Source organism: Equus caballus, chromosome 12 (genome assembly GCF_041296265.1).
Source record: "Equus caballus isolate H_3958 breed thoroughbred chromosome 12, TB-T2T, whole genome shotgun sequence".
NCBI lineage: Eukaryota > Metazoa > Chordata > Mammalia > Perissodactyla > Equidae > Equus > Equus caballus.
The window spans coordinates 31421576-31436268 of record NC_091695.1 but is presented as its reverse complement, the minus strand read 5'-3'; the positions used below and the strand labels follow the sequence as shown (position 1 = coordinate 31436268).

At 48.8% G+C, this 14693-nt stretch overlaps 1 protein-coding gene across 39 annotated transcripts in view; it reads left to right on the top strand.

Moving 5' to 3' along the window:
* Positions 1-14693, top strand: part of LOC138916668 (liprin-alpha-1-like) — a 102205-nt gene that overhangs the window by 4777 nt on the left and 82735 nt on the right. For 7 of the 39 annotated variants that reach the window (XM_070229776.1, XM_070229773.1, XM_070229770.1 and 4 more), the window contains exon 1: positions 11765-12133. The exons of 25 other annotated variants lie outside the window; for them this stretch is intronic. In XM_070229776.1, coding sequence (XP_070085877.1) covers positions 12080-12133 — 54 coding nt within the window. In that variant the 5' untranslated portion in view covers positions 11765-12079. Of the gene's footprint in view, positions 1-1127; positions 1300-11764; positions 12134-14693 lie in introns of those variants that run through there. 7 more of the 39 variants (XM_070229774.1, XM_070229775.1, XM_070229766.1 and 4 more) reach the window with 2 other exon arrangements.

The window sequence follows — 14693 nt, the reverse complement described above, 5'->3', positions numbered from 1 at the left end:
CACTACTGGCCCGTCACTGAGCAGTTGGTTCTTGAGAAGGCCAAGATGGCATGCTGTCCCTGGCAGGGATGGGAGGTGGGTCCTAGATCAGCAGCCCTGCTGGAACCCTGTGCTGGGTGGGGCAGAGGTGGCATTGCTGGAAGATAGGAGAATAGGGTGCTGCCAGTGTGGGATGCCCGCCGTAGCGCCCACCTGCTCACGGTGCCCCCACATGACTAAGCTGAGGGTGCGGGCAGCCAGCTCGTGCCCCCACACCATGGCCTGGCCTTTAATCCTCCAGTCCGTTCCCTTTGAATCCAGGGGGACCTTGCCAAAAGGAGCCTCTGGCTCTGTCCCTCCCTCTTTAACCCTTGAGTGACTCCTGGTACCTGGCCTGGAGGTGGAGTGCCCTCTCTGTGGCCTTCATAGTACCTCTCCCAGGCAGCATGCACTGTGCTGCTCACCCTCCATCGAGAGCTGGTGCCTGAGTGCCGGCCCTTCCTGGAGCTTCTCCCCATGCCCCGCCGCCTCTGGCTCCCGAGGGCGCCTTCAGGAGGACCCTCGTTGGAAACACTGGTGAAAGCCACCGTTGATGATCAGGAGTTCAGGACTTGGGTTCGAGCTTGGAAGTCCCGGTGCTTGTGACCAGGGAGTTGGTGATTTCCTCCTGCACGTGACCTGGTGCTCCCTCCCTCCCGCCTCTCCGCCAGAGGACTTGGTTAGGACAGAACCCGGCCGTCCGCGGCCTTGCCAGCTCTGGCCGTGTGATGGGGTGACATTGTGAAGCTGCTGGGTGGCCGTCGGAGGGCTGGGACCTGAAAAAGAAACAGGCCAGACCTGCCCCAGGCGACAGCCTGAGAAGCGCTCAGCTCGTGACAGCCGTGCGGGTTCCAGTTCCTGCAGGATTTGCGGGCGCTGGGGGGCGGTGAGGATGGGGGTTATTCAGGAAGAAGTGCCACGTGGTCCCTCTGAACACACTTAGCACGGTTAGAATCGAAGCCGTCTGCACACGTCGGCAGGTGTTGCCTCCTCTTCTCCCTGTCCATTTGCTCGGTCTCAGCTGGACCGAGAAGTGGTCCGTGTGTTTCCCTTGGCCGTGGCAGCGACCCGCCTGGCCCATGTGAACTGTCTCCCTGGCTCTTCCCCAGGATGCGGCTTCGTTCAAGGCCGAGCCGAGCTACAGAGGCCCCGTGAGCGAGCCGGAACCCGTGTACAGCACCGAGGCCGCCGACTACCAGGACGCCGATAGCCAGCAGGGTCTGGCCTACGCCCCAGAGGCCGTCTATGAAAGCACGGAGGCCCAGGGCCACTATCCTGCAGGTACGGGGGGGCCCCTGTGGTGTTCCCCGGGCAGAGGGTGCCCCTGTTAAGTTGCCCTGTGAAAGTCGCCTTCTCCGATGACTGATCTGCCCCCCGCTGTGTGGTGCCTTCTGACCTGTCGTCTTAAGCCATTTCTCGCTAAATGTGTATTTCCCATGGGTTTCATCATATATTTCCAATATCCTAATGAAATTTAGTGGACAAATAGGATGGATTTCACAGAGAAAATATTTTTACACACCACCTTTATTAGAACACCTGTGTTTTGTAAATCCAATCTGTTTTAGGGGGTGGAAGACTGGAGGTTGACCCCTTTGGAACTTTGTCCTTGGCGGATGAGAGTTACAAAGCTTAGAGTCACACTGAACTTGTTAGTCCCGGTGTGTTGGTGTTGGGACCAGGGTGTCAGAGCCTTTCCGTCGGGAGCTGAGTGAGGTGTCATGGCAGGTGAAGGAGGAAAGCGGCACCTAGGAAAGTGGAGGGTACGTGGGTTCCGGGGGCCTCTGGGCTGTCTTGGTGCCGTTTTACTTGCTCATAACAGGTGCCTCTGTGGTGCTTTCAGGTGGACCGAGTGGGTGCACACTTACACTCTCGTGATGGGTCTGCAGCAGTGACTTAGGAGATGAGTAATGACAAGCTTAATGTGCTTCTTGGCTTAGTCAGTCCTTCTGAAAGATTGATTAGCCAAACATTTGGGTTTCCTTTTTTTTTTTTAAATATTTTATTTTTTTCTTTTTCTCCCCAAAGCTCCCCGGTACATAGTTGTGTATTCTTTGTTGTGGGTTCTTCTAGTTGTGGCATGTGGGACGCTGCCTCAGTGTGGTCTGATGAGCAGTGCCATGTCCACGCCCAGGATTCGAACTAACGAAACACTGGGCCGCCTGCAGTGGAGCGTGCGAACTTAACCACTCGGCCACGGGGCCAGGCCCTGGGTTTCCTTTTTAACATCTAATTCGCGCTATGCAGGGCTATAATGCTCCTTCTCTGTTGGGTTAGAGAATCATTAAGTTTTTTGTCCTCTGAATCTTATAAATTACGAAGTTCGTTTAGGTCAAATTTTATTACCACAGCTTAGAAGGATTGGTCAAATTATGTTTTACTGGGATTTTCATGTATTTATCTTTTCAGTAGTTTTGTTTGTTTGGTTTTGTAGCTGTGTTTGTTTTCATGTAATTTGGGGCACTTACACTGAAGTGTGTGTCAGATACCGCGTATTTGATAAGGTGGTTTTTGAGAGAATGGTCTCAGGGGCCCTCGCAGGGAAGGGACAGGAGTGTGTGCAGTCCAGTGTGGAGCGGCGGAGGCCATCGCACCGGCGGAGGAGCCGGTCGCTTAGTGGTTTGTTTCCAGCCACTGCTCAGTGTTGTAGCCTGGAAATGCCTCGCCGGGTGGAGAAGGTGGTGACGTCAGCGGTCCCTGAGCCCAGCGTTTCAGAAACGCAGGAACCACTGAGTGAACACTTTCAGGACCCTTCCGATTCCTGGCGTTTGTCTCATGTTTCGTGGCTAATAGTGTGACCAGAGAGGCATGTGCTTAACTAAATGCATTTGTCTTCCTGGCACTTTATGTTGGCACGTAATGCTGTACTTATAAAAGATTTAGCTGTAGCATACATCAGAGAATTTCCCCAAGCGTAAGTGTGCACCTCAGTGACTTTTTCACTAAGTGAACACACTCTCGTAATATACCGCCTACATTAAGAAGTGAAACATGGCCAAGCTTCCCAGAAGCCCCCTCGTCCCCACTCCCAGGAACTGTCCCCCAAAGCCGGCAGTGGTCTTGGCTTTCCACCATTGATGACTTTCCCGTGTGCTTGACTGTCTAAGTGAAATAAAGTTATACGTACATTTGGTTTCTTGGTTCTTTCATTCAGTAGTACCTTTGTGGAATCCACTCGCATTGTCTCGTAGCTTTGTTCTTTCTTGTCTGCTGCCCAGGAACCCAGTCTCTGAATTTACCATCATTTATTCTTTCTGCCATTCTTGGGTATTCTGGATGTTCCTAGTTCAGACGAACGCCGCCCTGCATATTCGTGCTTGTTTCTTTGGTGCAGGTATGTATGCGTTTCTGTTGGTGTTCACAGGAGTGGCACTGCAGAGGGCCAGGGTCTGCGTCTGTCCAACCTGAGTAGACACTGCCCAAAGTGGCGGTGCTGCCGCCAGCCGTGTGTGAGCCGTCCGCCGTTCCCCAGCGCTTGGTGTCGTCAGCTCGTTCGTTGTGGCTGTCCGGTGGGCACCGAGTGGAGGAGGCTCAGTGTGCTGTGGGCTGGCTGCTGCCCGGTGGCCGGGGACGCGCAGAAGCAGACTCTGTGTGTGTGTCTGTTGGCGGTTTCGAGATCCTCTCTTGTGAGTGCTTGTCCTTTGCCCGTTTTTCGATTGGGTTTTCTGTGTTGTTTCTTACTGAGTTGAAGGAGTTCTTTTCATATGTTCTGAGTACAAGTTATATATTCTGAGTACATGTGTGTGTGGCAGGTTATTTTACATTCTTGTGTATGTTTGCCCTTTGGCTCTCAGTGGTGTCTTGATAAGCAGAAGTTTTAATTGTAATCTAGCCCGATGGATCAGTCTTTTCAGTAATATTGAATGCTCTTTGTGTTCATTGGAAGATAGTATCACAAAGATCATGAAGATATTATCCTGTAAAAGCTTTATGATTTTATCTTTCACATTTAGACCTGTAATCCATCTGAAAGTGATTTTTGTTTGTGGTGTGAGATAACGGCCAAGGTTCCTTTTTTTTCCTTAAGTGTATGCTATACAGTTGACCGAGAATAATTTATTAAACAGACCCTCCTCTCCCCAGTGCACGACAGTGTCGTCTGTGTCATCAGGCAAGTGACCGTAAATATACGGGCCTGGATCTAGACTCCGCTCTGCCCCGTTGGTCTTTCTGTCGTCTTTGCACAAGCAGCACGCTGTGTAAATTGCTGTAGATTTAGCCTGTCCTGGCATCTGGTAATTTGAGTCCCCCAGCCTCGTTCTTGTGCAAGGCTAGCTGGGCTAATCTTCACCCTTTACATCCTCGGTTAAAATGTAGAGTCTGCGTGGCCGCCTCTCCCCGGAAAACGTGCTCTGATTTTCACTGAGATTGCGTTTCATCTGTAGACTAGCGTGGGGAGAAATGACAGCTTCTTAATATTGGTCTTACAGGGGCCCACGCGGTGTGCGGCGGTTAAGTTTGCGCTCTGCTTTGGCGGCCCAGGGTTTGCAGGTTTGGATCCCGGCTGTGGACCTGCGCACCACTTATCAAGCCGTGCTGTGGCAGGCGTCCCACGTATAAAGTGGAGGAAGATGGGCATGGACGTTAGCTCAGGGCCAGTCTTCCTCAGCCAAAAGAGGAGGATTGGCAGCAGATGTTAGCTCAGGGCTAGTCTTCCTCGGAGGGAAAAAACATGGGTTTTAAAATCCATGAACACAATATAGCCTTCTATTTATTTAGCTCTTCTTTAATTTGTCTTAATACTATACAGTTTTCTGTATATATATCGTCTACATGTTTAATTACATTTATTCATAGATATTTCACATTTCTTACTTTATTATAAATTATATTATGTAATTGTTTATTACTGTTATATAGTGATAGAATTGATTTCTGCGTATTCACTTGCTAAATCCATTTATTTCTAATAGTAATTCTTCTTGTATTTTGTAGGTGTTCACAAGTATGTCTGCAAGAGACAGTTTCTTTTCTTTTTTGTTTCCAAGTGCTGTACTCGTTTTTCTTTTTCTTGCCTCGCTGGCCTGGCTGGGACCTCCAGCACAGTGCTGAGTAGAAGTGGTGAGGGTAGGGATCCTCGTCTCCCTCCCAGTGTCAGAGGGAAGGCTTTCGGTATCTCACTGTTATATCTGATGTTGGCTGTAGCTTTTCCATAAATATTTTTATCGAAATATCCAAATTCTCCTCTATTAGTTTGCTAAGTGTTTTTTTAAATCATGAATTAAATTATTAAATTTTCTTAAGTGCATTTTCTGCATCTTTTGAGACAGTCCAGTTTTTTCCCTTTTATGTGGTGATTTACCTTTTAGTTTGCAATTCTAGAAGAATCCCAACCTGACCTTGATGTATTCTGCTTTCCCCGGATTTTGTTTGTTAATATTTTAAGATTGTTGCGTCTGTGTTTGTGAGAGCTTGGTCTGTAACTTTGCTGTCTTGTGTTGTCCTTGTTAGGTTTGGCTCATGCTCGTCTCCTAACACAAGGTGGAAAGCGTTCCTTGTTGATTCCCAGAAGAGCCCCTGTGAGACTGGTGTTTTCTTCCTTGCAGTTTTGGAAGAATTGACCAGCAAAACCAGCTGGTGTAAGGTTTTCTTTGTGAGAAGGCTTTTAGTTTCAGATTCAGTTATTCACGTGGAAATAGGATTTTTCTGATTTTATATTTCTTCTTGTGTCTGTTTGGGTAAGATGCTCTTTTTTCCTAGGAATTTGTTCAGGCCACCCAAACTTTCCGATTGTTAAGTGTAATATGGTTCATAATATCCTTATTTTGTGCAAGATCTCCTGTAATATCCCCTTTTAAAAATTTTTGATATTGGTAATTTGTCCTTTTCTCTTTTTCTTCATCGGTCTTGCTAGAGTCTTATGAATTGTAGTAGCCCTTTCAAAGGACAGCTTTTGGCTTTATTGATTTTTTTCTGTTTAGTATTTGTTCTCTATTTTGTTAATTTATGCTTTTTTCCTTCCATTTACTTTGTGTTCTGTTTGCTGTTCTTTTTTCTAGTTTCTTGAGATAGATGCTTAACTGATTTTGGCTCTTTCGTCTTTTCCAGTCTATGTATGTGAGGCTCCAGCTGGCCCTGTAAGTGCACCTTTAGCTGCATCCCGCAAGTTCTGAAAGCCAGATTTTCGTTCTCTCTTGTGTGAAAACATGTTCTGATGTTCATCGTGGTATCTTTTTTTACTCATAAAGTTTTTAAAGAATTATGTCACTTGACTTCCCAATGTTTGTGGGGATTCTCTGGTTAGCTTTTTGTTGGTTTCTACCTTCCTTGCATGAAGATCCCTGTCTTGGTCTTTTGGGGCTGCTATGATCAGATGCATAGACTAACTGGTTTATGAACAACAGAAGTTTATTTCGCATCGTTCTGGAGGCTGTGAAGTCCCGGATCAAGACACCGGCAGATTCCGTGGCTGGTGAGGGGCCGCTTCCTGGTTCGTAGACGGCCAGCCTCTCACTGTCCTCACATGGCGGAGGGGGCGAGGGAGCTCTCTCAACTCCAGACTAATCACCTCGCAGAGTCCCCGCCTCCTGATACCATCACCTTGGGGCTGACGAATTTTAGGGGGACGTAAACTGTCAGTCTGTTGTAATCTCTACGTACACCCTGCATTATTTCAACGTTTTGAAATGAGTCGAGCTTTCCTAATGGCCCAGCATACATTCATTTTTGTTAAACGTTCCTTGGGCCCTTGAAAATGTTATTTATCGGTGAGAATGCAGTGTTGTATGTATACCAGTTAGATCAAGTTTGTTAATCATATAATTTAGATTCTAGTAGCCACATTACATAAAGTAAAAAGAAATAGGTGAAATTAATTTTGATAATGTATTTTATTTAACCTAAATATCCAAAATATTATAATTTCAATGTGTAATCAACATGAAAAGACTACTGAAATATTTTGCCTTCTTTTTGTTGTGATAAGTCTTTAAAATCGGGTGTGCATTCTTGCAACACGTCTCAATTTGAAGTAGGCACATTTCAGGTACTTAATAGCTGCATGTGACTGTTTACTGGGCAGCCCAGTTCTACACTGTTACTTTTTTTTTTTTGAGGAAGATTAGCCCTGAGCTAACATCTACCGTCAGTCCTCCTCTTTTTGCTGAAGAAGGCTGGCCCTGAGCTAACACCTGTGCCCGTCTCCCTCTACTTTATACGTGGGGCGCCTGCCACAGCATGGCTTGATGAGCGGTGTGTAGGTCTGCAGCCAGGATCTGAACCGCCGAACCCCAGGCCACCGAAGTGGGACGTGGGAACTTGACTGCTGCGCCACTGGGCCGACCCCTACACCCGTACCTTTTTTGGGTCTGTTTTTTCTATCAGTTACTGAGAGATGTGTCTTAAAGCCTCCCACTGTGATGTTGGCTTTGGTTGTTTCTCCTTTTCTATTTCTATCAATGTTTCTGTCTTTTGAGATCGTGTTGTGGGGTGCATTCAGATTTAGCGTTTTTATCTTCTTGGTGGATTGCACTTTATCATTGTGAAATGCTCCTCGTTAGTCAGGCTTCTTGCTGTCGAGGCTGCTTTATTTGATAGTGATCTTTGCCACATCGGTGTTCTCTTAGGTAGCGTTGGCCTGGGGATGTTTTGCTTTCACCTGTCTGTGATCTTGTATTTTTAAGCGTGCCTCTGTGGAGAGTATACAGCTAGTTTGATTTTAATCAATTTGACGATTTTTATCTTTTAATTAGAGCGTTTGCTCCATTTAAATATAATGGCTGGTATTTTGGTTTGTAGGTACCATGTTACTATCTGTTCTCTGTTTGTTCCACCTATGCTGTGCTGTGTTTCTCTCTGGCCTTCTGTTAGACGTATCGTGGTGTTTGGTTCGGTACTTCTCTCTTAGGTTGTTGGCTGTGTACATTCCTAGATACAGGGTGCATTTTACATTTGAGCCTTATTTACTGCTTTTACTACCTCCTGACACTGCTGTTTCCTTTGACACTTGAACTGCACTGAACTCCCTCCCGCCTCCTGTGTCATTATCATACTTTTGAATTTTAGATACATTTTTGGCATTATCCTCGTTTTGTACAGTTAGTGCTTATGAAGGTTTATTCTCGTAGTGACCCTTTCTGTTGCTCTTCACTCCTTGTTTTTTCGTATTTCTGTCAGAGACTACTTTTCCCTGAAGAACTGCTTTCATAATCCTTTTAGTTCACGCCTGTGGGCAATGAGTTGTCTCATTCTTGTTTCCTGAAAAGTCTATATTTTGTCTTCACTTTTGAAGTGAAAAGTCTATATTTTGTCTTGACTTTCTATTGGGTATAGGATTCCAGGTTGGTGGTTATTTTCTTTCGGCATTTTATAGATGCCAATCCATTGTCGTCTGGCTTCCTTCCCTTTCCTTAAAAAGTCAGCTCTCAGTGTTCCTGTTGTCCCACTGAAGGTGGTGCCTTTTTTCGTCTGGCTCCTTTTGACACTTTGTTCTTGCCTTAGGCACACTCCGAAGGACTGCTGAAAACCAAAGTGTGGTTTTCTTTGTTGAGTCAATGGCTTGATTCCTTCATCACTTTCAGACAAGTTTTGACCATTGTCTGTAGATGTTTCTTACTCCCTGTTCTGTCTTTCCTCACTTTGGGAGTCCCCATTTATATGGACATTAGACCTTTTACCGTGTCCTACACGTCTTTTGGGCTCCTTCTGTATTTTCCAGACTTTTTTCTTGTGACTTCTATCTGGCTGTTTTTTACTGACCTGTCTTCTGGTTCACTGATCCTCTCTTCAGTTGTGTTCAACCTGAGCTTAAACCCATAGATTGGGTTCTTAATTTCACTTACCCTATTTTTCAGTTCTAGAATCTGTTTTGATTCTTTGGTGAAAATTTTCATTTTGTCAAGTCTATTTTTGACCAGTTGAAGTCTGCATCTGATAACTACACTGTATGGGTCACCTCAGGGTCTGTTTCTATTTCTGTTTTCCTTTTTTCTCTTGGTCCTGTTTGTTGTTATTTTTCTAAGTGAACCTTGGGCGTTATGGATGAAAACCTGTGGAGACTCTAGGTGATGCTGTCTTCCCTCAGCGCTTCCTCTGACACACACCCAGAGGACAGACACTCTCCGTTCAGCCAGCTTCTGAGCGACTCTAGGCTGGATTCGGTCTTTGTAAGCCTCAGTCCTTATAAGCTGCCTTCATCTGCCCTCTCACCCAGTGTGTAGCCCCCGGGTCTCCATCTGAAAGCCTGAAGTGTTTCCCGGGGCCCCTCCTCCTTGGCAGGTCCTGAAGCCCAATTTTTGTCACCTGAAGACAATGAGATTCCTGAAGGCTCAGCCTGTCAGGCAGTTTTTGCACAGTGCTGGGCTCATTTTCTCTGCCTCCCTTTTCTCAGAGATCTTGGCGCCTTAAGTCCCGTCTGATTTGTCAGGCCTGTATTTGAATTTCTGTCTTCCCAGCCCAATGGAACTCTCCAGAGCTCTGTTAGCCAGTACTTTCTGCTTGGCTTTCTGCTGTTTTCTTCCCAGCTTATTGGTGCATTTCCCCAAATCCCTGAGGAACACCTGATCGTCCCATGCCCTGAGGGAGAGAGTGGCTCTCGGAATGTTAGACTGGCCTCAGTGGGCTGCCCTTTTGTTTGGAATCTTTGCCCCTCCAGTTGGCTGCCTCAGTATCTCCTTGATGCCTTCAAACAGTCTTAAAAGTGTATCCAGCTTTTCTAGTTGTTGGTGAGTGGATCTCCTGCAGGCTGTTCGTGTATGTAGCTGGACGTGGGCAAACAAATCGGTGTTCCCTCTCCATCTGAAGCAAGATGTCAGAGTCCTAGTAAGTATAGTGATCGTTATTGTTATGAGAGCAACCTAAACCCACTAGTCCTTGCTTAGTACCCCCTGTTCTTTTTCTACTCAGCATCCCGTTTGCCCTGGCCCAGCCACGTACACAGGGAAAGAAGGAGCAGGTGGCCCACCCCACCAGGACACACAGGCAGCACCTCCGCTCCTGGCTCCTCTCTCAGCTGCTGCGCGGACGCTCCATCCTGGCACTGCTCCCTCCTCTTCCCCTTGCCCTGAGCCAGCCCAGGGCAGGCTTTGTGATGACAGGCTGGCAGTGGCAGAGGAGAAGGCTTAAGAGTTGGAAGGGGTTAAGTGACATTCTGTGAATTGATCACATGTGAGTCTTCACTTTGAGTGTTTAAACAAATTACTGCTTTTAAGCTTCCCTCTGGTTTCATTTTAAAGTTGAAAATGCAGATTTTGTTCTTGAAATCTAGTGCAGTGATTTTACAGTGTTTTTGAAAGCACCGAATGAGATTTTAATAAGACGTCTCACTCAGAGAGCTCCAGTATGTAAGACTGAGAAAAGAGAATCTATTTGGGTTGAATTGTGGGTGGGACCCCAGTTGTGGGTCCCCCAGAGTCCACCAATGCCTGAGACGGGGCGTGTCTGTAGGACTCAGAACGCCCTCGGGAGTAAGGTCTTAAAGCCACGACCTCGTGACGCCTGAGTCGACCTGTGTCGGGTGTGTTGGTTGTCAGAGCACAGGTCGAGGCTAAACTGGTAGCGGTATGAGGTGTGCTGGGGGCTGGAAAGGAAGAAGGTGCAGGTGCAGCCCGGTCGGCAGGAGGAGAAAGGACGAAAGATGATGCGGGGGACAGCTCGGGTGGTTGGGGTGACAGAGGAAGGTGCAGACACTGGGCAGTGTCTGGGGTGTTCTGGTTGTCACAGCTAGGGGCAGGGGTGCTCCTACACATTCTGCAGTGCGGCCCCCACAACGAGGAGTTACTACTATTCAGGAAGCAGGTGCCAAGTGGAGAGGCTCTGGTGGAGGAACCCAGGCTTCTCCCGGGGACTGCTCTAATCTCCAGTGGGGTGCGGCGCGCCCCTGTCGTTTCATCCTGAGTGCTCTTAGCAAGGCTTCCTCAAGCCCTTGCTGGGCTTAAGCTGGTGAGTAAATGAGGGAGAATTGACCTCGTAGTCCGCATGAGGTGAGACTAGCTCAGTGACTGCTGACTGAGGGTCCATTCTAGACGTCCCCTTCAGTTTAGATAGTGCCCCTCTGGTGGCCGTTACTGACTGCTGCTCTTGTAGGAGGAGGTGGCAGACCCCCCAGAAAATCAGGCTTATTTCTGTTGTGTTTGGTTTATGAAACAGTTAAATATATCCCTTCAAAGTAGTAGTGGAGTATTTGCATCTTCTCTCTTTTCTACACACTCAACTTGCCATCTCTTTGAAAGCAGCCCTGCCTTCTTTTCTCTTTTGAGGAAGATTAGCCCTGAGCTAACAACTGCCAGTCCTCCTGTTTTTGCTGAGGAAGACTGGCCCTGAGCTAACATCCATGCCCATCTTCCTCTACTCTATATGTGGGATGCCTACCACAGCATGGCATGCCAAGCGGTGCCATGTCCGCACCCGGGTTCCGAACTGGCGAACCCTGGGCCGCAGAGAAGCGGAACGTGCAAACCTAAGTGCCGTGCCACGGGGCTGGCCCCGCCTTCTTTTTTCTTTTTGTGAATCCTCTTCTTTTTGCTGAGGAAGACTGGCCCTGAGCTAACATCCGTGCCCATAATTCCTCTGCTTTATGTGTGGGATGCCTGCCGCAGCCTGGCCTGACAAGTGGTGTGCAGGCCCGCCCTCGGGGTCCGAACCAGCAAACCCCACGCCGCCCAAGTGAAGAGTGTGAACTTAACCACTGTGCCACCGGGCCGGCCCCCAGCTCTGCCTTCTTGTCTTCCTGTTTCTGTCCCTTTAATCGTCTGCAGGAGCCAGCGCCACCCCCAGCCCCTCTGTGACTATATCTGGTTCCGGGTTCCAGGTTCCGTGCTCCTGGGAGACAGTGGTGGAGGCACACAGGATCGCAGTCCTCAGAGAGCTGACAGAGCGGATCCTTTCTCACGATCAGTACAGGTTGTGAGCGCACCCTGACAGGAGGAAGTAGTTAAGAGGAAAGACACGACCTGGTGTGTGGGCAGGCCGCCTGTGTGCACACCGTGGTCCAGCAAAGGCCTTTCGGAGGGCTCACGTTTGAGCCAAGATCTGAAGCTGAGCGGAGCCAGCCTGAGCGCTTTCCCGGTGCTGGGCCTGCTGGGGCCAAGGCCAGGGGCAAGGAACAACTTGGCCGCGTCAGGCCATGAAGCTGTTGCGGAGGTTCCTGGACCGGAGGCGGAGGGAAAAGACGAACAAGGTGAGGGGGACCAGGGAGTTGGGAGTCAGGTGGAGCCTTCCCCAGCAGAGCTGGGATTTTTGTTTTGTTTTTAAGGACTTCTGAGGGCCCGAGGGTATTGTGGCTTCTCAGGGAGGGGTTGAGGTGATTTGGGTGGGTTTTTATGACGCTGGTGCTGTGTGGAGAATGGGTTGAGCTGGAGGCAAGAACGGATGGGGAGTAGGAACCGTTGGTCCAAGAAGGCACTCCTGATGCCTGGGTTGAGCTGTGAAGTTAGTGCTTTGGGCCAGCATTAAAGTCCCCTTCACATCGCCCACCCCACAGAGCGCAGAGCAGTGTGCATGTGTTTGATGTTGCAGAGATAGAGAATGTTTCAGTGGCGGGTGTGTAACGGCTGTGTGTGTACGCCTGTCACATGCACAGCACTGTGTTCAGATACTTTCCGAGTGCCTGTTACGGGGCAGGCACTGTTCTAGGTGCCGAAGAGTCAGGATGTAGTAAGGGGCGCATAACCCAGGCATGTTTCAGTTGTGCAAGGAGAGCTGGAGGACGGAAGGGCTGTGTGGGTTCAGCTGGAGCAGGTGAAATGTGTGGACGGTGCGGTGGCTGCAGCCGTGGCTGTTTTGTCCTGGGTGTCTGTGCAGGCGGACTTGGGGAGGCCGTGATCCCTGTACTTTCAGCCACGCCCTCTGCTCTGTCTCGCAGAGACCTGCCTCAGCGCCACGCTCTCTACCTCCGTTTGGGCGGTCTTTGGGTTCCTTCAGTTCAACATCGGCCACAACCATCCTTTGCCCTCGTCTGTCCCTCCTCCTGTGAGCAGTGTGGCCTCCCCCCAGCCAGGGGCTCAGAAACCGGGGAGCCCGCTTCGCCTCTTCCTCAGCCTGCAGTCTGCAGGTCCTGAGGCGTGTGCCTGTCCTGTCGGAGCCCGCCTCTGAGGTGCACTGGCGAGAGCTGGACCGTTTTTTCCATCAGGGTGATTCGAGGAGCGGTTGGCTCCCGTGGCCTCTCCCGCCCCGGCCCCCTGTGGTCTGGCACCCGCGGCGCTGAGCTGTGGGCAGTTCCTCACATGCAGATGTGTTGTTTTCTGGAAACTTCTTTGTAAATATGCTGTTCTCAGAGAAGGCGGTCTTTTTTACTCACCCTGTGTTCTGCTTGCTGATTCTTCGTGCTAACGACTGCTAAGTAATTTGATAACTAACTCTTTTGGAGAACCAGTTTTGCCCTGTGAATAAAGATCTTCAAAAGTGCTCGTATTCTGCCCGAGCAGTTTTACTTCTGCTCCAGAAATGGTTGCTTTCTGGAGGGGACTTTCGGCATAAGGATGTTCACCATAACAACTTAGCGTGTTTACATCCTTTATTCCTGAGCAAGTTAGAAGAGTAATAGATGCCAGCATCTATTTATTTTTAGAAACCATTTAAAGCATAAATAATGTGTAATTCCCACTTCATGGGTTTACCATCTCTCGCTTTTGCCTCCCAGCCTCACCTCCTTCCCCCTGGTTTTGGCATCACCTCGGGAGGGACATGATTTCCTGTGGGCCCGTTCTTGTGGTTGGAGGTGGGGCAGCGGGCCCTGGCTGTGACTGCAGACCATGCTGGACTCTCCCGGAGCTTCCTCGGGCGTCTGCGGAGGGCCTCAGACAGGGAGCCCATTCCCAGCGACCTTCCTGGTCAGCTGGGGCCTTCTAGTAGTCGGAGTGCCCATTGGTGTTCCTGCCCGAACCGGGTCCTGTACTGGAGGTTGCGAAGTGGTGATTTTTCTGACTCAATCCTCCTTCATTTGTTAGCTGCTCCTCTTCAGTAAGGAGCATCCCTTTCTGTTCTCTTTCTCTCTCTCAGTTGCTGTGGCCCCTTGCATTTGTATTTATTCAGTGTATCGCAGTCAGTTATCATCATTATTCCTTTGGATACTCAGATTGTCCCCTCAGCTGGGCTCCTGTGTCCTTTCTCCAGGGCCCTGTTAGTCTTTGAATGCTCCGTTGTTTCCTGACACAGAATTTGCCGCAGACCCACTTTGTGTTTCTCCTGCCTCAGATCTGCAGTCGTTCCTCTGAGGAGCCCTGGTTCCTTTTGGTGGGGAAATGCTGTTTAGAAATCAGTATCTGGGGGCTCGGTGTGCTCACTGTCACAGAGGTTCACATCTAGGTTCTTTTCGGGACAGAGCTGGAGAAAAATCTTGACAAAAAGAAAAACCTGGATTTCATATTGGTATTTCCTTTACAAATTAAACCTAGTTTTTTCCCCTTAATTTCTTTCTTTCTTTTTTTCTTTTTTCTTTTTTCTGCTTGATCTCCCCCAACCCCCCGATACATAGTTGTATATCTCAGTTGCAGGTCCTTCTAGTTGTGGCACGTGGGATGCCGCCTCAGCGTGGCCTGACGAGCAGTGCCATGTCTGCTCCCAGGATCCGAACCCGCGAAACCCTGGGCCCCCGAAGCGGAGCGCATGAACTTAACCACTCGACCCCGGGGCCGGCCCTTATTTTATATTTCTTGTCTTACACTGACAGTTTTGATTTCTAATGATATTAGCCTTAATTTTTTTATCCTATGATACACATAAAATAGTTTAAACCTTTT